Source organism: Cornus florida, unplaced genomic scaffold (assembly GCF_030987335.1).
Source record: "Cornus florida cultivar Cherokee Brave unplaced genomic scaffold, ASM3098733v1 CherokeeBrave_3.0.0_Hap2_Chr06, whole genome shotgun sequence".
Classification (NCBI taxonomy): domain Eukaryota; kingdom Viridiplantae; phylum Streptophyta; class Magnoliopsida; order Cornales; family Cornaceae; genus Cornus; species Cornus florida.
This window is the reverse complement of record NW_026775576.1, coordinates 90,834,298-90,856,385: the sequence shown is the minus strand read 5'-3', so window position 1 is coordinate 90,856,385 and position 22,088 is coordinate 90,834,298. Positions and strand designations below refer to the sequence as shown.

Below are 22,088 nucleotides of genomic sequence, written 5' to 3'. Positions count from 1 at the left end.
CTCACCTTGCTCAACTAGGCGAGGAGCTGTTTCTGACGCAATTACTGGCGAGGCTTAATCCCTCTCCTCGCCTACGTTTTCCACTACTAAGTCTTCCTCGTGTCAAGGCAAGGGTGAGGCATCTGGCATCACACTTGAGGGTACGACCTACCTTACTTCGTCTTCGAGTGTGTCGTCAGTGCGAGCTTCATTCTCTATTTCATGAGATTCACCCAACTCCACCACAGGTGAGGACCGCCTTACGTCTCCCCCTCATGGGCTTCATGCTCCATTGACTGAGTCTCTTGGACTGAAGGAGTACCTTATGCCTTTAAACTATCTCCTCCCACTACTTCTTCAGATTCTTCAGCTGAATGCTCTAAAGTCTCACGCGAAGAAGATATTGACTCAGCCTCATTCTCTTCAATAGTGAGGTCCCCTTGTACACGAGGTTCTTCGCTAGCATACGCATCCTCGACAGGTAATTCTGTCCCGCGAGAATAATCACGCATCATATCTACCACGGCTGCTGCATGTTTGCGAACAGGTGCATTTTGTATGGTCACAAGTGGCGAGATGTCCAATGGGCTTGAGAGCTTCTCTTCCTCCATCCTCGACTGCGCCGGCACATCATCTTGAATATAATAATTTAGTGAACTTTCCCCTAAGGGCTGCACAAAGTCAAAATGAGGCAAATTAGCAAAGTCACTATCATCAGGGAGTACCTTGCCAGAGCTCACATTATACACCATGGTATCCGGGCCAGCCTCGCGCACATGACGAAATAAGTGCCCCCCAGCAGCAGTGGGTCCAAAGGCAGCAGCCATTGATTGAGTCTTAACCTCCTCAACAAAAGTATCAGTGTCTGCACTATCAGACTCAAAGTCCACCAGTGGAGGCTGAGGATGTTGCGTTGATGGGCGAGGCTGAGGATGTTGTAGTGGGTGAGGTACACTCTTAACACAAAAGCCTCGCAGTTGCCTCAGCTGTGTTAGCCCTCATGGGAACAGCAGCAGCTACAACTACTCGCTTCAAGGGAGGCCCACTCTTCACGCATGATGTGGCCCTTGTCTTACGCATTCGAGTACTAGGCCCCGGGGCCATCTCAATCGTCGGTATCTCCTCTGTCTGCAAGGGCTGTAAGGACTCTCCCTGCCCTTTCCCCCATGCATCTCTGCAACAGGTACAAAGAAGCAGTAATCACCCCTATCAAAGTCAACAGGGGGCTTCAAGGAAAAATCCCCTGTATAGATCACACGCGCTTTTACGCACTCTGCTGGACTTGTACAAAAATCCTTCCACTGTGTAAGATGATTAGCCCAGTAGGAACGTGCCAACTCCGTGCACATAAGGAACCTATCCTTCCCTGGTAAGAACAATGCCCCAACCCCCTCTGTCAACAACTGTGTATGTGTTGCAACAAATCTAAGAAAACTCCCCTCGAAGGATTCTTCGCCTCTTGCGAAGATATACTCAAAGGGTATTCCGCGATCATAACCGAATTAGAGAGGAACCCTTCGAGGGTTGTAAGTCTTTACCAGGTTTCCCCCTTCCCACATGGCTAGTAAATACCCAGGGGTAGTACACAGTAAAAACACCAGTACTTCGCTGGCCTGTGTTCGATAAACGCCAGCAAGGATATGCTCATCTCTGTCAAAGTACATCGCCATAGTCAAGGAGCCAGGCAAAGGGGTAGCATAAGGGGGTGCAACAAACTGGAAACTCTGGTCAATTGAGTAACTCAGCCGCCCTTGTGGAGCTCACCCATGCCATCTCCATCCTCGCACAACGTCCTCTCCGAGGGTCAAGTCTAGGGGCGCTGGAGCATAAGACTTGAATCTTTCATAAAGAAACATCTGCAGAAAGGAAGTAAATACATACGAGTCGTGCACGTAATGCCCCACAGAACGTGCGTAGTCCTCTACTACCATGTCCAACCGGTGATACAATGTACTCAAAAATAATGGCGCGAGAGGCACTATAACGTCTTTAGCCAACTTCACTGTGAGGCTCTGTAAACAAGGTAAGGAGGCATCCTTTGGGTCCCTTCCATAATATAGCGAGAAAGCCAGCAAAGTAAATAGGCTGCGAGGTTTGAAGGGTGAACCACCCAGGGACCAGCAATATCTTATCTCCCCTCCTGCGATAAGTTCTTTTGACTTAAGGGATGGTCCCTAAAGTAAAAACGAACCCAAGAGCCAATCGTGCTCTTACGCCTTCGTACCTTTAGTTTCGCGACGAGCACCTTTGCTACCCTACAGAGTACCAAAGCATTTGGATTTCTCAAGCGCTTCTTCCAAATTGTCATTTAGTATCGCCTTGTCCTTGCTCAAAGACCATGCGCCAGGGTTTTCTATGCCTTAAAAGGGCAAACCCAACAATTGGCTAACATCTTCAATTATGGGGGTAAACTCCCCCCATGTAGTAACAAAGGTATGAAAGCTCGTGCTCCACCTCGAGATCAACTCCCACATCCCCACAACATCGCGAGGAATGCTCAAGTGGTGAAACAACTTGATGGCAGGGAGAAACCCTACCAACTCAATGATGTGCTTGAACTCCGCATTTGCAAGTATCGCATCCATCCATCTTTCCCAGCCATGGCAAGGGCTCATGTGGTTCGCAAATTTCACAAAGGACCAAGGATATCTACCTTGTTCCACACAAAATCTCAAAACAGTATCTGCCGGTATGCGCAAGGCTAGAGAGATTTCTGCACTTTCTTCTTCCATCAGCTCCACCACCTCTAACGGCTCACCGGCGCCACCACTCCTATCCACCCACCGCCAAAACATATCACTCTTCCCAAAAAAGGGCACCCGTCACCATTCTGAATCTGCCGGCACCCGTGGTGGTGGCAGATCCTTTTTGCTCAACTCTTTCTTCTTTTGCACCATTATATCACTTCACCAACACGACTATTAAGGCAAATGAACTAAACCGCTTAAGTTCTCTAAGAGCTTAAGCCGGAAAAAATGGCACTAAGAAAAATTTTCAATCGCCAATTCAAGGGATTTCAATGGTGAACTGTTACAAGCTCACCAAAGGCTACCTTTTAAAGAAGCACACCTCGGGAAATGCTATAATAGAAGCGACGCCAAAATGGCGCATTAATAACTTGTCCCGTCTTTTCAGATGTTGTGACCCTCCACTCCCCTCGAATAAATGCATACTTAACCCTTCAGATCTTGCACGCGTAACAATAATCTTCCAATCGTCCTACGTGCATGGGGACTAAATGTGGGTGTCGATCATCAATTGCTGACATGACAAGAAAAAAAGTCAATACAAGACCTCCTGGCAAAGTTGAAAAGTCAAGAAAGCCACGACAAGCTATAGTACTAACCAGACCCACTAAGCCTCGAAAACCAAGACCTCGAGCATTCACAACCCTAGTACCAAACCAGGCCCACTAAGCCTCGAAAACCAAGACCTCGAGCATTCATAAGCCCTAGTACCAAACCAGGCCCACTAAGCCTCGAGGGTTAATCCTTGAGCACCTGCAAGCCTTGGTACCAACCAGGCCCACTAAGCCCCGAGGGTCAATCCTCAAGCACCTGCAAGCCCTGGTACCAACCAGGCCCACTAAGCCCCGATGGTTAATGCTCGAGCACCTGCAAACCCTGGTATTAACCAGGTCCACTAAGCCTTGAGGGTTAATCCTCGAGCACCTACAAACCCTGGTATCAACCAGGCCCACTAAGCCTCGAAGGTTAAGTCTAGAGCACCTGTGAGACCTAGCTACAAGGCCCATTAAGCCTCGAGACCTCAAGCAACAAGCCCTGGTACCACACCAGGCCATAACATGTGAAAGATCAGAGCCCCAGAGAGCTCGCCACCAAAATGCCACAAGTCCCTGCACGGCGCAAAACAAAGGTAGGGCCTTTGCAGCTGTGAGAGATCTAAAAATTGGGAAACTTAGTGTGATACCCCTCGGATCTGAGACACGGGTTGATCATGCCCAAACCCAAACCCAAACCCAAACCCGAGGAAATATCAAACAATTAATATTTAAAATGAACACGGAATACAAAAATGAAATAAGAAATAAATAATTAAGAGCTGAAAGAAATCTTAGTTTAAAAATCCTTGAATAAATAAAATTAAAATCCAGAAAGGAGTAGGCTCCAAAAAGATGTAGAGCGGGTTCCAATTTAAGGTAAATGAGGCTCTAATTTAAGGTAGAACAGGCTCCACTCCCCTTGGAGCCGCCTCTACATCATGTGGAGCCGGCTCCACTTCAATAGAACCGCCTCCATTAAAGGGTAGAGCCACTTCCACTCTTCCCAGCCTCTGTCTTCTCCTACGCCGACTGTTTTTTGACTTTCTGATTCTCCTTGCTAAGGTTCCTAACCCTCTATTCTAGGTTCCAGATAGTCCCAACAATTTATTAAATTCATTATGCATCAATTAACATCAATTAAAACATGAATTATGCAAAGAAATTTACAAACAAGCAAACACCAATTCATGTAAAGGCATACTGTTGTATTTGAAATTAACATGCGAACCAGATTAATCTTTAATGTATATTTACTACTGGAGTTGTGTTAGGCATGTAAAGAACACGAGTCAAAGAGAGATAAAGAGTTAGGAATAGAACTTGCCTGCAAGATTCTGAATTAAAATCTCTACGCCGTCTTCCTAGATTTTCCGGCGATCCTTCACTGTTCTAATCCCTCTGTTTCTCCTTGGTTCCACACACGCACAACACCCCTTCAATCCTTCCTTGGTTCAGCCTTAGTCCCAGCTAAACCCTAGTTTTCCTCTCTCTGTTTCTCTCAATTCTCTCTCTGTTTTCTCTCTGCCTCCAATACGTGTATAGGGTTCTAAAACCCTTGGCAGATTAATACAGATATATTTATAGGCCAATCCTTTAATCCTAATTCTAATCATATTAAGAGACGGAAAATTAAAAACAAATAAAGCTAGTCAGCCAAAAACTCAATTACCTAAACAGAAAATAAAACCTTTATTAAACATTTAATGAAAACAGACAATTAAATTACCACCTAAACATACATTAATGAAAAAAATAGTTTAAAACAAATAATTTAACTAAATAAAAATAATTAAACAAATAATTCAATTTAAATAAGAGTAAAGTACAGCCACACCCCTTGAGGTATGGCAAAAGGGCACTTAGAGGAAACTTACCTGTTTTTTGGACGAAGACACTCCCTGAAGGTTCAAAAATGGACAAAGATACCCATTTACATGAGAAATTGACCAAATTACCCTTTGACCGTTTAAGAGACTTTTTTAACTTTACAATTTAATAAATTGGACCAATCTACTTTCATGAACAATTTATGCATTGTTCACTTTTTTTTTTTTTTTTTTGTTATTTACTTTATAAATGTCCCAACTTCTTAAAAATGTAGACGTCTAAAATAATTTTTTGATCCAATACATATATTTCAAATAAATTATATTTTGTTATTACTTCTTTTCTTTTTTTTTTTTTTTTTAAATTAAGATGCTTAATTCTTTCATCTAAAAAAATTAAACCAATCTCTTTTCCTTAAAAATAAAAAAATATGGTACCAGTATAACTTTATGTATCTTAAATTATATATCAAATATTATGTATTTCCCAATATAAGGGAAAAAAAATAGTAAAACACAGGGAAAAAAAAAATAGTAAAACAAAGGGGAAAAATAATAATAAAACAAAGGGAAAAAAAAAAAAAAAAAAACAAACAAAGGCATGCACAAAGTTAAGATACTTAAAGTTATACTGGTATCTATTTTATTTTATGTTGGGAAATGCATAATATTTGATATATAATTTAAGATGCATAAAGTTATACTGGTACCATATTTTTTATTTTTAAGGAAAAGAGATTGGTTTAATTTTTTTAGATGAAAGAATTAAGCATCTTAATTTAAAAATAAAAAAGAAAAAGAAAATAAATAGTAACAAAATATAATTTATTTGAAATATATATATTGAATCAAAAAATCATTTTAGACTTCTACATTTTTAAGAAGTTGGGACATTTATAAAGTAAATAACAAAAAAAAAAAAAAAAAAAAAAAAAAAAAAAAAAAAAAAGTGAACTATATAAAGTTTTTTTTTTTCTTTTTTTTTTATGCATAAATTATTCATGAGAGTAAATTGGTCCAATTTATTAAATTGTAAAGTTAAAAAAGTCTCCTAAACGGTCAAAGGGTAATTTAGTCAATTTTTCATGTAAAGGGGTGTCTTTGTCCATTTTTGAACATTCAGAGGGTGTCTTTATTCAAAATGCAGGTAAGTTTCCTCTGAGTGTCTTTTTGCCAAACCTGAGGGGGTGTGACTGTACTTTACCCTTTAAACAAAAACACACAAATAATTAAATTAAATAAAACCACAACCCAACAAATAGGCAAATAGACAAATAAGCCAAAAATGCAATAAAACATTCAATAAAATGCCGAGACTATCCTTTTAAAATTAGGGGTATTACATTTAGGAGGATCCCGGATTGGTGAATGAGAAGTCAAGAAGTGCCTTCGCCCTTAGTAAGACCCAATTAACAAGATGATAGGATTATACATATTATGACAGTAAACCTTAAAATCACATTTAATGCTGTGTCAGGCTTGACCAATAGGCGGCCAAGCAACATTTAATGCCCCAATTAGGGGAGAAGCAACACAGTGATACAGTGCGAGGCTCGACGAGGGGGATTAGACCCCTCAGGCTCCTCGAGGGGGATTAGACCCCTCAGGCTCCTAGGACCATCAGGACTACCCACGTGATCCTAACTAGGAGCCATGCATGAAAAAGATCATTAGTTAATAACAATGGAATCCGAGTCTATAAATAGCACAATCCCATGAAGAGATAAACAACCAGAAAATGAAGTTGTCATAAAAAGAAAAGTTGTATACATGCCCTACCACCATCTTAGTCTTGGCGATTGGTCTTCTTCTCCTCCTCCTCCTTCAAGCATCTTCTCTGTTTCCCTCGTAATTGTACCTTTGATATCACCATTGTACACTTATTTATTGTCCTAACTAAAACAAACCCATACGAACGCTAAAGCAATAACTTTGGCTTTTTGGGGTGGACCGAGTAAACATGCAAGTCTTCCTATTAATCATTTTGTCCGCCCATTATTCATCGAGTCACGGTGTGCCCGAGTTCGAGTACCACACTTCCTCCTAATTTGTCAAGAAATAAAATAAAAAATAAAAAATCTTTCAGTTCTGTTGATGTTCGAAATGTCATTTGCTGTTACACTCTAAATTTTTTTTGTTGGATAAAAGTATCGGTATCAGTGTAGCTGATCAGTCTCCGAGTAAGAGATTGTTGGATTTGTGAAGATAGCCGATAGGTTTGATGGAGGTTGTAGCCACGTTACTTGTAGTAACAAGATAGGTACAACGTTTTCCCCACTTCTGTGCCCTCTTATTTGACAAATGTGGTTGGTGAAGAAGATTAAGCTTTGGTTGTCAATTTTTTTTGCCATGCTTACGTTTCCAAGTATGAATTTTAGATTAATCTATAAAATATGAATATATTTGTGAGAGATAATGTTATTTTGATATCAGTTTCTGTTATTTTCTTCACATCGATATATGTCATCTTCCTCTTATCAAAAGATCGAAATTGTCAAATTATCCAATTATAAATCAAACTTGTACCAGTTTATAAAAACACACCCAAAAAAAAAAAAATATATATATATATATATATATATATGATTATCTGATTCCAATCATTTCGTTCCTAACCGTTCAAATTATTATTATTATTATTATTGTTTCGGATCCAAAATAGAAGAGTTGAGTAATTAAAAATTGCAAAGGTTGGAAATTTTTTAAATAAAAATTAATATTTGTGAACAAGACAGTCTCTACTCTAAATCATTTTCCTAATTTAAAGTGAATAAAATGCTCAAGAAAATGTGTGTGAGAGAGAGGGCCTCTCATTTTCCTAATAAAAGTGAATAAAATGGTCAAGAAAGTGTATGTGTGTGTGTGTGTGTGTGTGTGAGAGAGAGAGAGAGAGAGAGGCCCCATGGGGCTAATGTCAAAGGATCAGGTTGGTGTACGTGTGCCTGTGTAGGGTGCAACCACAAGGTTGGTGAGAGTGAGAAGCACCATATATACCACCTCACACCAATGGACCATATTGTCACCCCCCAAACCACCTCTTCTTCTTCCTTCAACTTCTCTTTTTTCAAACCAAAAGCAAACTAAAATCAATATATTAAAATGGGTTCAACCAGCGAATCAGAGGAGTTGGAGGCTTGCATGTTCGCCATGCAACTGGCTAGTGCTTCAGTACTGCCCATGGTCCTGAAATCGGCCATAGAGCTCGACCTTCTTGAGACCATGGCTAAGGCCGGTCCAGGTGCATATGTGTCTCCTAAGGAGCTCGCGGCTCAGCTCGCGACCAAGAACCCCGATGCACCGGTCATGCTAGACCGGCTTCTCCGACTTCTTGCGAGCTACTCTGTTCTCAATTGTACTGTCCATGACCTGCCCGACGGTCGTGTTGAGAGGCTCTACGGTCTCGCGCCGGTTTGCAAGTTCTTGACCAGAAACGCTGATGGTGTGTCCATGGCACCTCTTGTGCTCATGAATCAAGATAAAGTCTTCATGGATAGCTGGTATGTCATTCTCTCTCTCTCTCTCTGAGTTATTTTATATATGATCGTTCGTAATATCGGTCAACATTATCGTAATATCGGTTAAGATCGCGATTACAGTGTAAGAAATTCGGACAAAATTAAATTTGATTAAGATTTTTGTTACTCTGATTTTAGTGGGTAAACATGGCTATGTCCAGAAGGGAATGTAAGTCTTTCATATTACATGGCTAATGTATAGACCATTGTAGGGACTCACCACATACTATGATATGGTACGACATGAAATGAATAAAGAAAAATAAATTAACCACAAAGGCAAATATGTAAGTTTACACACATGAAAGGCTCATTTTTGTTTTTTTTAATAAGAGTACATAATTAAAGAAAAATAAAATAAAATAAAATAAAATTGTGACAGTAGCAGTGGGACAACTAATGAGTAAAATAATCTTTATTATGAAGAGTAAGTATGTTACTAGTTAGAGTTGATTAATTTCATTATCTGTTCCTAACTTTTCAAAATGATGAGTAATTTTTTATGTTTAAAATTTTTGTTGAATGTGCCATACGTCATTGACTGTCATCCTTTTTCCACATTTAATTCAATATGAGGTTAGCTCACTTCTTTCTCTATATATATATATATATATATTATCTGTTCCTAACTTTTCAAAATGATGAGTAATTTTTTATGTTTAAAATTTTTGTTGAATGTGCCATACGTCATTGACTGTCATCCTTTTTCCACATTTAATTCAATAAGAGGTTAGCTCACTTCTTTCTTTATATATATATATATATATATTTCAAATTTATTGTCATATGGACGCATTGTCTAAATGAGAATGATATGGAAGTTGATGAACCACAAAGATTGACATAGCTCTGTTGTTTTTGACTGTAGGTACTACTTGAAAGAGGCAGTTCTTGACGGAGGAATTCCATTTAACAAGGCCTATGGAATGACAGCATTCGATTACCACGGCACGGATCCGAGATTCAACAAGGTTTTCAACCGGGGGATGTCTAATCACTCCACCATTACCATGAAAAAACTCCTAGAGACTTACGATGGATTCAAGGGCCTCAAGTCTGTCGTCGATGTCGGTGGTGGCACCGGTGCCACCATGAACATGATCGTCTCCAAATACCCAACCATCAAGGGCATTAACTTTGATTTGCCTCATGTCATCGAAGATGCTCCATCTTATCCCGGTACTCTTAATATTTTACCATAACACTGCTTTAAAATATTATATATACATACATCATGGTATGCAGTATCGGTTACGTTCGCGACATGGGTTGCGTATTCGGATTCGGACAAAGTCAATGTAAATTGACTGATACGGGTCGCGAATCAGACTCAAAAAAGAGTCACATATCAGCAGATATGCGTATCGGATGATACGGCGAACCATGACATACATACATACATACATATATGTATGTATATATTGATGTTTATATGCCTTTGTTTGGTCTAAATGCAGGTGTGGAACATGTGGGAGGAGATATGTTTGTTAGTGTACCAAAAGGGGATGCTATTTTTATGAAGGCGAGTTTGATTTCTTTACAATCTTTAGTGTACTAATGCATATGTATGACGTGACATAAGGCTTGACACTAAAGTGTACCCCTATGTTATTAAGCTTCTCACTTCAAAACTCAAAAAACTATGTTTGGTTGTTGAGAAAAACAGAATTAGGCTGTTAATGTGCTTATGTTTGTGCTGTTGCAGTGGATATGTCATGATTGGAGTGACGAGCACTACCTGAAGTTATTGAAGAAATGCTACGAAGCACTTCCTGACAACGGGAAAGTGATCTTAGCTGAATGCATTCTTCCCGTTGCTCTAGACTCCAGGCTTACGACTAAGAATGTGATCCATATCGATGTGATCATGTTAGCTTATAACTTGGGCGGAAAAGAGAGGACTGAGAAAGAATTCGAGGAATTGGCAAAGGGAGCTGGTTTTGAAGGTTTCCGCGTAATGTGCTCTGCTTACAACACTTATGTCATAGAATTTTTGAAAAAGATTTGAGTGTGCGTGATTGGGTTTACATCATATGTAAGTCTTCACTCGTATATGAGAATAAGAAAACAAATAAATCCAATCTACATATACCAAATAAAAAGATTTTGTTTGCTTAATTTTCTTGGAATGTAGGATAGAAAATCCTCACACTATGTTGTAAGATTCCATTTTCTCATTTATTAATGTCGAATCTTAGCAACAAAAAGGGAATAATCCTATTCGTGAAAATGAGGGTTTGGGCTGAAACTTGAAAGTGGGAGGATTCAGACCTTACATGGTTGTTATCACAAGTGCGAAATAATATATGTATATATATATATATATATATATATATATAATGATGGCCACAAATGACTGCATATAACTTCGTGCCTTAAGGCCATCCGTAGCCCACTAGCGAAACCCATTTTCCGCAAGCCAAACGAGCTTTCTCTCTTGCAGCGGGCTCTTCAAACAAGTAGGACCCATTTTAGGCTCGCGGTATTCAGCGAGCCGGCCCGCGATCGTGGAAATTTTTTTTTGTCTTTTCTGCGCCAAAACGGCGTCGTTTGCAAGAAGGCTGTATTTTGTTTTTTATCCTGCTGTAACAGTGCGCCAAACGGTGCCTCTTAAAAAAAAAAAAAAAAAAAAACCTAAAAATAGGTTATTTAGAGCTCGTTTTTTTGGAAAAAAAATTAAATATAATTCATTAAATAAAAAAATATATTGTTTAGGCATTGTTTGTCAAAAAAAAAAAAAATTAAGCCAAAAATATATTAAAAAACATTTTTTTTTTTTTGTTTTTGCCCTTAAAATTTAGTTTTTTTAAAAAAAAATTTTGCTTTAAATTTTAAATGTGTATGCTAAATAGTGTATTTGGCTGTAAGGCACTGTTTCTACAGTACCAAACAGTGCCTTAACGGCTTTAATTTTAAAAAAAAGTTTAAAAATTCAAATTTTACCTTCTTTTTTTTTCGTTTTTTCCCTTAAAATTTGGTTTTTTTTTAAAAAAAAAAAATTGCTTTAAATTTTAAATGAGTAGGCCAAATAGTGTATTTGGCCGTTAAGGCACTATTTCTACAGTACCAAACAGTGCCTTAACAGCTATAATTTTAAAAAAAAATGTTTAAAAATTCAAATTTTACCTTTTTTTTTTTTTTTTTCCCTCAAAATTTGGTTTTTTTTTTAAAAAAAATTTTGCTTTAAATTTAAAAAAAAAAAATTTAAAAATTCAAATTTTACCTTTCTTTTTTTTTTGTTTTTTCCCTCAAAATTTGGTTTTTTTTTTAAAAAAAATTTTGCTTTAAATTTTAAATGAGTAGGCCAAATAGGGTATTTGGCCGTTAAGGCACTATTTCTACAATACCAAACAGTGCCTTAATGGCTATAATTTTAAAAAAAAAAAAGTTTAAAAATTCAAATTTTTTAACTTTATTCAAAAAAAATTTTTAAAATCTCTATAAATACCCCAACTCTTATCATCACTCATCATATCTCTATTATCTATCATTCAACTTATTTCTTCTTCTATTTTCTCAATCTTATATATTATTTTCAAAGTCATTTCGATTCCATAGATCCTCGACATCCATATTATTACAACACCCAATTCAACCCATCAAACGATGAGTTTTTGCCATTTCCGGAAGAAAATATCAATTTTCATGGAAAAGATTCTCAATTTCCTTCTCATCAATCATCCCAACCTTCTTATCGACCATCCCAAACTTCTCATCAAATATGGTACTAGTGTTCCACAATCAAGTAACTCAAAACCCCTGTCAAAACAACCGGCTATCCGACCTAATAATTGGACCAAGGCTGAAGATGAAGCTTTATGTTGGGCGTGGTTGTCCATAACCTCTGATGCGATTACGGGGGCAGACCAAAGTAAGAAGAAGTTATGGGAGCGAATTCTGGAACAATATATACAACATATTGGTGTTCCTCCAACTGAGCGAAATTATGGAGGTTTAATGAATCGTTGGTCGGTGATCTAACAAAAAATCAGCAAATTTTCTGGCTGCATGACTACCATAGAAATGAATCGTCTCAGCGGCTTCAGCAGTGATGATATGGTGAGTTATTTATTGTTTAAATATAACTCGTAAATATTTTAAATAGTCGACTTTTAATTTTTTGTTATTTTTTTTGTGTAGATAATAGCAGCTAAAGACCTGTTTCGTAGTCAAACAGGTGGTGAATTTAAGTTAGAAAGTTGTTGGGAGATCTTGAAGCATAACAATAAATGGAATTCACATTGTGCTGAACAAGTTGGAAAAGGAAAAAAGAAAAAAGAGCAGAAGAAGAGGAATGGATTTGACTTTGACATTAATGAGCCTGTTGGGCACTCATTACCATCTACTCCGTCAAGCCATGCAGCCACGACAGATGGAGCTTCAACTGAAGAATCACCACACATAGGAGAAAATGATTCACCCGGTGTGGAAGAATATCAACTACAAAGACCAGCAGGAAGAAAAGCGGCGAAGCAGCGTCGAGCAAAAATTAATTCAGCGAATGAATTGCAAAGTTCATTCGTTTCGAAATTTAATAATATCACCACCCGTTTTGAGAGTCGTCAAGAGAAAATGCAGGATGCCCAAGTGGCACGAGAGGTAAGAAAAATGGAGAAAGAGAAGACAAGGCAGCTAGAGATTAAAGAGAAACAGAGACTTGAAGAGAAGGAGCTCATGTTAACAGATCCAAATTCGACACCAACAAAAGCGGGGAAAGCTTGGATTATCGCGCGACAAAATGAGATATTGGCATCTTTGAATTCACGGTCCACCCCAAAGTTCCCATAGGATTTTGTAATCCTTGGTCTATTTATTTTCTTATTCCAATTTAGGATATTGTATTGTTTAAGTTATTTTTAATTGTTTTGTTTACTTTATTATTATTTTTTTTTAATCCATAATGGATATTGTATTGTTTCAAGTTCTAATATCAATCATAATTTTTTTTAATAATTTACAAAAATATTGTTCAATTGAAAAATTTTGCCGTTGAGAAAATATAACCGTTGCAAATATAGCTGCTAAAAATATAACCGTTTAAGTAAAAAATATATATATATATTAATATTAATATTAATTTTTTAATATAATTTTTTTTTTAGAGCGAAAATTCGGAGAGCCTGATGGAGTGCATGTTTCTAGAGAGCAAAAACTGCTGACGTGGCTCTTGAAATTGCTGATGTGACTCTTTAAGGTGGCGTTTTTAGAGAGTCAAAATTCGAAGAGCTGGTGCAGGTCCAAACACACTTCATGTTGGAAGCAGTGTCTATCCAAATCATAGCCTATATATATCTATATGTAATATTGTCGGAAGCACCACAAATGATTACAATGTAACTTGGTGTTGGTGGCAAATTTGCAATGATAGCAAAGGGTGATTATTTGGAGTTGGGATTCAGTGATGGTGTTGTCCAGCTATGTGTTTCAATCATCTTGTACAACACCTATGTTGTAACTTGTCCAGCAGAGGATTCTGGTCCAATTAGGCTAAAAATGTTAACCATGTTTGATTAATAAAAAATATAAAAAATAATACAATTAATACAATTAATGTTTGAATCTACAAAAATATAATAATTTACAAAAATAAGACATGTATGTGTAAATACCAACTAAAAAAAAAAAAACAACTAACTAGCCAGACATTCACAACAAAATTTCAATTCATGTTAAAATAAAAAAGCTCACACACACCAGGTAGAATAAGATTTTGGAATTATTTAAACCACAGGTCATTCTATAGGATTTGTTTACTCTTATAATCGTCCTTTTTTTTTCTATTTTTTTTTTTTTTTTTGTAGACTCGTTAAAAGAATATAAAAAAGGAGTCTGGGATGTGTTTGGGATCTCACTTTATGGAGAAAAGGGGATTGTTAATCCATAAAATGTTTGGTTATCTTTTAAAAGTGAAAAAAATAAAAAATAGTGACCATTCAGCATTTCATATGTATTAAAATGCAGATGCCTAGTTCATTGGGTTAGTACTTTCTGTAAATTTTAGAGATTTAGATTTCGACTCTGTATTGATTAATCTAATTTCTAACATTTCTTGTCTTGAATTATATATATATATATATATATATATATATATATATATATATATTAAAATTACTTTAATGGCTTAATACTCTCAAACATAACATAACAATATATAACTACACTCCCAAGTATTTAAAATAAAAAAGAATAATATTAATTTATATGGAGACCACTCGAATTTTCATGGTCGCTCGGTAAGGAATCATATCCGAGACTATCATTATGTTTGCAAATGAACTGAGCTGTTTATAAATAACTCGGACTCGTTCGTTTAGTAAATGAGCCGAGCATGAGTCCAATTTTGGAGCTCGTTTAGTAAACTAGCCGAGCCCGAATAACGTTGGGCTCGGTTCGTATAGGCTCGTGAATATTGACTCGTTAAGGCTTGTAAATAAGGCCTTTCAGATTATTTCTTTCTTTCTTTTGTGAAATACTAATTAATTTTGAGAACAAATTTTTTTAAAAAAATATATATTATTTTTATTAAACAAGCTAAATTCGAACTTTTAAAATCAAGACGAGCCCAGACTCAAGTTTTTTAACTCGTCACGAGCCGAGCCGAAGCATAATCCTTAAACAAATGAGTTGAGCCCGAACAGGCCCAAACTCAGCTCGGCGCTAGCTATCATTATGAAATGTCGCTTACGCCGTCAGCAAAAGGATTCGCAATTTCGCAATCCCATTCCTCTCGCGTCGCGTTTTCTAAAAGCCGATATGTCGGTCCAACTATTTGAGATGTCATCATCGGATTATCAAACGACATCGTTTTTATTGGCTTCCGTTCCGCTTTCGCATATATGGTGTTGCATTTTTTTTGTTTTCTTTTCAACCGCGGAACTGGCTGACAGAAAGTAGAAATTAGGGTTCTATTCGGAGAGTTTTCAGTCTCTTTTAGGTATTGATAATATGGATTTTTATATATGATTCTTCATTAATTTTTATAAAAATTTGACTCACAAACATAACATTTCGTATATAATTTAATCGAAGATTTGATTTTTATAGGGTTCGCATAGGAGCTGATCAATCCCATCAATGGCAACTGATTCGAGCTTACCCGATGGACCTGCAATGGACACCTCTCTTCAGTCTATCTGCTATAAGCATGGTTCACTCAAGCTACTCGATCAGGTTTCTCTCTATATATACATACATGTATTTGTGTGTGTGTGTGTGTATATGAATATGCATATGTATACTGTTCTTAAATTTAATTGACTAATAGTCCATGATATTTCAATACAGAATGAACTTCCTCTCCTACTGAAGTATTTGAGCGATTAAAGTTACTAATATCTTTGAACAGTTGTGATACATAAATTGTTATGAATGCTGATTTTCTTAGTTCAATGAACTAACACCAAAGAAAAAAGCAATTGTGCTACTTTTTAAATGCTATCAAGATGGTGACATAAATAATGAAGATTGATTATGGTAACTTTTTTGTTTGGTGATGGCTTATCATCTTGTTCTTGGCTGATTATTACTCTGTACTTGACTACCGTTGTTTTGGAACAGAGGAGGCTTCCCCTTGAAACCATCTACTTGGATATTCAAGATTCAACGGATGGATGGTAAAATATTTCGGCTCTTTCCCTGTTGTCGTGAATTAATATCGTACTGTTTATCTCATGTTCTATTCGACACTTAATGTTATACTAGTATTTTTTTTCCCACGAAAATCATGTAATGGACTGATTTTATTAACTCAAATTTGTCTCTTTATTGCGGTTAGAGAGTTGTGTGTAGCTTTTTCCTCCTTACGTTGTGTCAATTGACAGGTTCTTTTCTTTTTCTTTTCCCTTTTTGTCTGAAAAATTATCTTGATTTTTGCATCGCACCCGAAACGAAACAATAAATACATTATAAATTAGTCTTGATGTATATTATGAATTTAGTTTTTTTTATCTCTCTTCTCTATAGTCAAATAAAATTATCTAGACCAGAGTAAAACTGTTTGCAGAAAAGGTTGACGCGCAAGATAATGAACCTTGTTACCAGTGTCTAGATCATTCTCTTTATTTTGGTACAATTTCTATCGGGAAATGCAATTGTTGTAATCCCAGTTTGCGAATCAACCAGAACTTTGAAATGTTTCAGTAATTCTTTCAAAGTATTGCCTCAGGTTTGCAATAAGAGATATGGTGGTCCGGGGGGCGCCTGCAATTGCTATAGCTGCTGCCCTATCTCTGGCAGTAGAAGTGTGTAACATGGAAGCTTTTAATGGGACATCCGGTGATGCAGCATCTTTCCTGTCCATCAAATTGGAATATCTTGTCTCTAGGTAATTAGTAGATGGTATCATTAATCTGATTTTCTGCTTGTTAGTGACATAGTGATTTTGTTTCTGGGTCATAATATATGCTTTAGATATTGTAGTCATAGTATTTCCTGCTAGTCCTGAAAATATAGCTGACATTTTGCATGCCTTGTCAGCCGACCAACTGCTGTGAATCTTTCAGATGCTGCAACAAAACTTAAAGAAGCCATATCAAAGGCAGCTGCAAATGCTTTGGAAGCTAGCCCTGTTTTTCAGGTATTGAATCTGTTGTTCTTTAAACACTTATCCGGGAAAAAAAAAAAAAAAAAGGAAAATAGGAGGAAAGGTTTTTTTTGACCTTTCAATTTGTGAATTGTTCTTCATTTTACATAATAAATTCACTTTAGGGCTTAGTGGGATACGGCTTAGGAGACAGGAGAATGGTTAAAAACTGTGTATATTTTATACTTAATCTCCTTAGGTTATTGTCCGCTGTAGATTCTCTAGGAATTTGGCTTTACTGGAAGCTGAAGCACGGTGTGTTACTAATGTTCTGTGACACTTTCTATTTCTATTAATGCTAGGCTTACATTGAAGCTGCTGAAATAATGCTTAGGGATGATGTTGCCTCAAATAAAGCAATTGGATCCTATGGAGCTGATTTTCTTCTGCATCAGATGGAAGACTCTAAGAGGCTGTCTATTCTGACCCATTGCAACACTGGCAGGTATTCCCCCTCTCCCCACCTGATCTTTAAGATCTTCTTTTGTCTTTTTACTTTATATCATGTATATTGTTTTGATAAAAAGTAAACGGCAGAAGAAATGAAGTGGCAAAGAATGAGCTTACCATATAGAATCTTGCTAATCATTATTCACTCTGTTATAATAGTCTTGCTACTGCTGGATATGGTACTGCTCTTGGTGTGATTCGTGCACTTCATGCTGAAGGAGTTCTCGAGAAGGCATACTGTACAGAAACACGTCCGTTCAACCAAGTGAGTATATAGCTTATACTTGTTGCTACTTTCATTACCATCATTAAGTAAAAAATGTGCATTCCAATAGGGCAATATCACAACATGGTTGAACAAAGTACTGTGAATAGCTGCAGTGCCTGAGTGGAGTAAAATGTTTGTCTAGAACATGTCATGAATAAAATAACTTAGGTAATTATTCTGCAATAGTGATGGGAAAAGATTTTGAGGACTTGGATAAGGAAACAAGAATCCTCAGCTAGTGTAGGTTTTGGGAGGGCAGCTATGAAGATGAGCTCTGATTACTGTTGACTGAGGATCAACAAATGACCTCTGAAAGATTAATCTGTTCCTTGATTTCCATATTATCTAGCAAATGAAGACTTGCGATGCTCTATAAAAGCATAATGAATCTAACCTATCTAAACTCATGGGGGAGGGGGGAGGAATTCTAAGAATTACAGAGAATTACTTCTGGCTGAAGAGATGGAGGCAGGCTCAAATTTTTAATGCTAGCCACTCAAAACCAAACTGAGGCCATCCAACTGCATCTAAATGGCATGTGTTCCATTGATTTAACCTCTACTTTGCAAATAGACAGATGGAATTTGAGCATGAAGCATGTCTCTGATTGCAAGGGCACTGGGATGAACTTTTCATGTGAATTGTTTCACCTTGGGGAACTTTCAGATTCCAAACTTTTCTGAATGTCTGTAAGGGTTTCCAAAGGCTTAGAGATAACCATTAAATTAAAATACTACAAAGGGTGACTTGAAGGTGGTTATGACCATGTATGGGTATGTTTAGCTTGAGAGGTTGAATAGGGGGTTTTATTTCATTATATTTTTTCATCATTGTTATTATTATTTATTTAACCTTTTTTTTTTTGTGCGCGCATGCGCATGGTGTATCACGTGAAGTGGTTGTGTTTTCACATAGAGTACATTGAAGTGGTATTCACCTCTAAGTGATATAGAAGAATGGGTAATAGTCAACTTTCTGACAACTACCAGCTTAATTTTTGCCTTTGTTTATAGATAGTGCCAACTTCAATATGTATATCTAGTTATCAATACAGATGTTTATTTGATTCTTCAACCTAATTCAGGGATCCAGACTGACAGCTTTTGAGTTAGTCCACGATAACATCCCCGCTGTTCTTATAGCAGATTCTGCTGCAGCTGCATTAATGAAAGCTGGACGTGTGAATGCTGTCATTGTTGGAGCAGATCGTGTGGCTTCAAATGGTACTTAAATATGCTGCATTGAGATCTGGTAGTAGAATGTACATTCGATGGTTGCATTTTAATCTAAATGCAGGTGATACTGCTAATAAGATCGGGACATACAGTCTTGCCTTGTGTGCAGTCCATCATGGTATTCCATTTTATGTGGCTGCACCCTTGACTTCCATGGATTTATCACTTTCTTCTGGACAAGAAATTGTTATAGAAGAAAGATCTGCAAAGGAACTGTTGAACTCACATGGTGGACTTGGGGAACAAGTTGCTGCTTCTGGAATATCTGTGTGGAACCCAGCATTTGATGTCACCCCAGCTAATATAATAACTGGTATCATTACTGAAAAGGTCTCTCCCTCTCATCCATGCACTATCAGAAATAGATGTTCAAAGGTAATTGGTTGGATTTTAGTCTAATGATGTTTGTTATCTGATCAGGGTGTCATCACAAAGAGTGGCAGTGATGCTTTTGACATAAAGAGTTTTATAGAGAAAGCACAGTGCATTTCACAATAGGAGAGGTATGAATGCATATCTGAAGAGATCTATTGGACTGAACTCTAATTTACAAGTGCATTGAATTTGACTAGTAATGTAGCTTTTGATTTTGTTTATTGTACACAACTAGAGGAAAACTGTACTCTGGTTTATGAGAGTTACAGGAATGACTGTGACTCTTGTTTATGTGCATAAATCTCAGGTTTTTCTGTTAATCTTAACTTGTAAAACAATCAGCACGCCAATCTGGACATGCAGCCGGGAGCCACTGATATATTTTGATTTGGGCATTACTTTTAAAACATGAGCCTGTGTAATATCATGCAATTCAAATGTGATTTTAGCAAATTATGGTTACCTAAAAAAAAGAAAAAAAAAAGAAAATTTGGCAATTATGTTTGATTCAAGGGTTGTTAAAATATCTGTGATTTAGATGATTGACATTTCCATTTCCTTCCCTATAGAGTGGTGACCATTTCCTTTCTTACGCTTGGATTAAATCTTATTTAAGAAGCATGGACATCTATATTATAATGCAACCACCAGCTATCAGCTGGAGTGGTATCTCCTGTCACCTCTAGAGGGGAGTTGCTAAATCCTAGTTGGGACGTGTGCGTCTTGTACTTACGAAAAAAATATTACAATGGGTAGAGTTTGGTTTCATTAAAAAGGAAAAAATCAAATGGAGGTTTTTTTTATTTTATTTTTATAAATCCAATTGAGTTCTTGTTTCAATTAGAAATTGTTCAGTTTCTAAAGGTATTCAATTTTCGTCACTGAACTAAATAAGTTATATACGTATTCTGGAAAAATGTCTGCCTCTTTTTTAAAAAATCCAATTGAGTTCTTGTTTCAATTAGAAATTGTGCAGTTTCTAAAGGTTTTCAATTTTTGCCACTGAACTACATAAGTTATATACGTATCCTGGAAATTTATGTCTGCCTCTTGTTTTTCCTTTCTTTTTTTACTCTACATCTCTGATTCTGTAATGCAGCTGGACTATTCCACCACTAAGAACCTGTCTGTGCTGGCATTATCAACTAGTGCATTGACTTCCTTAATCTATGCATTCTAAGGATTTTAATTTTAGTCTTAGAAAGGAGAATCCATTCTGCGTCATTAAAGATGATACTGAAGCTGAAAATCTATGACATTTTGTTACGTTTTTTTTTTGTTTTTGTTTTTGTTTTTGTTTTTCTCCCCTCGGTAGATAAATATATTCACAAACTCAACCTCCCCTTCTGGGAGGTGAGGACACACCATTCAGGCCAAGGCTTTGGTGGTATGACATAGCTTATGCGTAGTCTTCAATCTTTATGCTATATTTAAATTTACCTGTACTGTAAAATTATGATGGATCAAGAAAGTTATGCCTGCAAGTATAGCTGAAAAGCTATGACATAACTATTGCGTGGTCTTCAATCTTCATGTTAGTTTTTTCCTGTTCGATTTCTTAATCAGATTATGCTAACGCTGTGTTTGGTGGCATATAATCGACACTTTGAAATTGGAATTGAAGTCTATATCAGTTCAAATTCTAAATTTCCTTCAATTCTAATTCCAAGGCGTGGATTCCATGCTACCAAATGTCCCATCTGCTGTGTTGGATAAGTTGGATTTATTTTCTATGCAGATCCCAGGATGATACCATGACGAGGTAGATGTTTAACCTGTTGCCTTGGTCTAGGCTTTATGTTCGCTTGTCAAGCATTACAATTAACTTGATGTAAATTTATCCTTTGATGCCGTTGAATATTGTTTGATGCCTGAACCAAGGAACGAACGGTTGCAGGTAACTTTATGCGAGTTTAGTTGTTCCTTCATTCATGATGTATTTTGTATTCCAATCGATTATAGAGTGTATATTTTGAACCTATTTAGTTTTCAAGTTAAAATTTGCTTGCTTATGTTTGCAACTAAAATCACCTGTTTGTCCTTCCTGCTTCTCATGTAGGAATTTTGGATATGTCTGGGTATTTTTAGCATGTTCCTAAGAAAGTGAGATTTTAAAATTTCACTAGGATACACACCCTGCCTTGAAATGAAACATATCCTCACGTCACAAACAAGTTTAGTTGTTATACTTGTTATCTACTAGCAACTTTTAGTTTAGTTCAATGTGCCTGAAAGAATGCTTTACTGACTACTGAGTGATTTTCTGATACCATGTCCAGGGTCATCTTTGTATATAAATCTTACCTGTACATAAGAAGGGAAAATTCTAAACTGTCCCTCCCCCGCCCCCCCGGGGGTCTCCCAGCCGTGTGGTTGTGGGGCCCATCTGATGAATAATCTGACGGCTGGGAGACCTAGGGTACGGTACCCTGGGGTATTGTCGGGGCCAACAAGGGCCATGGCTCCCCCAAAAATTTTAAAATTGCCTATTACCATAATGGATTTGTTGTGATTTCAAATTAAGCCTTAATTAGTTTATTTTTATACATATTTTTTAAATTAATGGATTCATTTTA

At 36.9% G+C, this 22,088-nt stretch overlaps 2 protein-coding genes across 2 annotated transcripts; both read left to right on the top strand.

The window, feature by feature from the left end:
* Positions 1–8,143: 8,143 nt before the first annotated feature.
* LOC132312821 (caffeic acid 3-O-methyltransferase-like) lies at positions 8,144–10,644 on the top strand. The gene is made up of 4 exons (XM_059811344.1): positions 8,144–8,585; positions 9,472–9,782; positions 10,061–10,125; positions 10,309–10,644. The coding sequence occupies exons 1-4, from the start codon at positions 8,188–8,190 to the stop codon at positions 10,609–10,611; spliced, it is 1,077 nt and encodes a 358-aa protein (XP_059667327.1). The 5' UTR covers positions 8,144–8,187; the 3' UTR covers positions 10,612–10,644.
* Positions 10,645–15,451: 4,807 nt separating this feature from the next.
* LOC132312819 (methylthioribose-1-phosphate isomerase-like) lies at positions 15,452–21,491 on the top strand. Its single transcript, XM_059811342.1, has 11 exons — positions 15,452–15,537; positions 15,648–15,773; positions 16,161–16,216; positions 16,768–16,926; positions 17,079–17,178; positions 17,487–17,629; positions 17,794–17,899; positions 18,987–19,125; positions 19,199–19,467; positions 19,558–19,640; positions 21,251–21,491. Exons 2-10 carry the CDS (start codon positions 15,678–15,680, stop codon positions 19,633–19,635), a joined length of 1,146 nt encoding a protein of 381 aa, XP_059667325.1. The 5' UTR covers positions 15,452–15,537; positions 15,648–15,677; the 3' UTR covers positions 19,636–19,640; positions 21,251–21,491.
* The last annotated feature ends 597 nt before the right edge of the window (positions 21,492–22,088 follow it).

What these genes read in the sequence shown, in the direction of transcription:
- LOC132312821 (XM_059811344.1), top strand. Translation starts at nt 8,188, where the DNA reads ATGGGTTCAACCAGCGAATCAGAGGAGTTGGAGGCTTGCATGTTCGCC. An exon ending in AAAGTCTTCATGGATAGCTG is followed by an intron (nt 8,586 to 9,471) that starts GTATGTCATTCT and finishes TTTTGACTGTAG; the next exon opens with GTACTACTTGAAAGAGGCAG. An exon ending in GGGATGCTATTTTTATGAAG is followed by an intron (nt 10,126 to 10,308) that starts GCGAGTTTGATT and finishes GTGCTGTTGCAG; the next exon opens with TGGATATGTCATGATTGGAG.
- LOC132312819 (XM_059811342.1), top strand. Translation starts at nt 15,678, where the DNA reads ATGGCAACTGATTCGAGCTTACCCGATGGACCTGCAATGGACACCTCT. An exon ending in AAACACGTCCGTTCAACCAA is followed by an intron (nt 17,900 to 18,986) that starts GTGAGTATATAG and finishes AACCTAATTCAG; the next exon opens with GGATCCAGACTGACAGCTTT. An exon ending in CTGGTATCATTACTGAAAAG is followed by an intron (nt 19,468 to 19,557) that starts GTCTCTCCCTCT and finishes TTATCTGATCAG; the next exon opens with GGTGTCATCACAAAGAGTGG.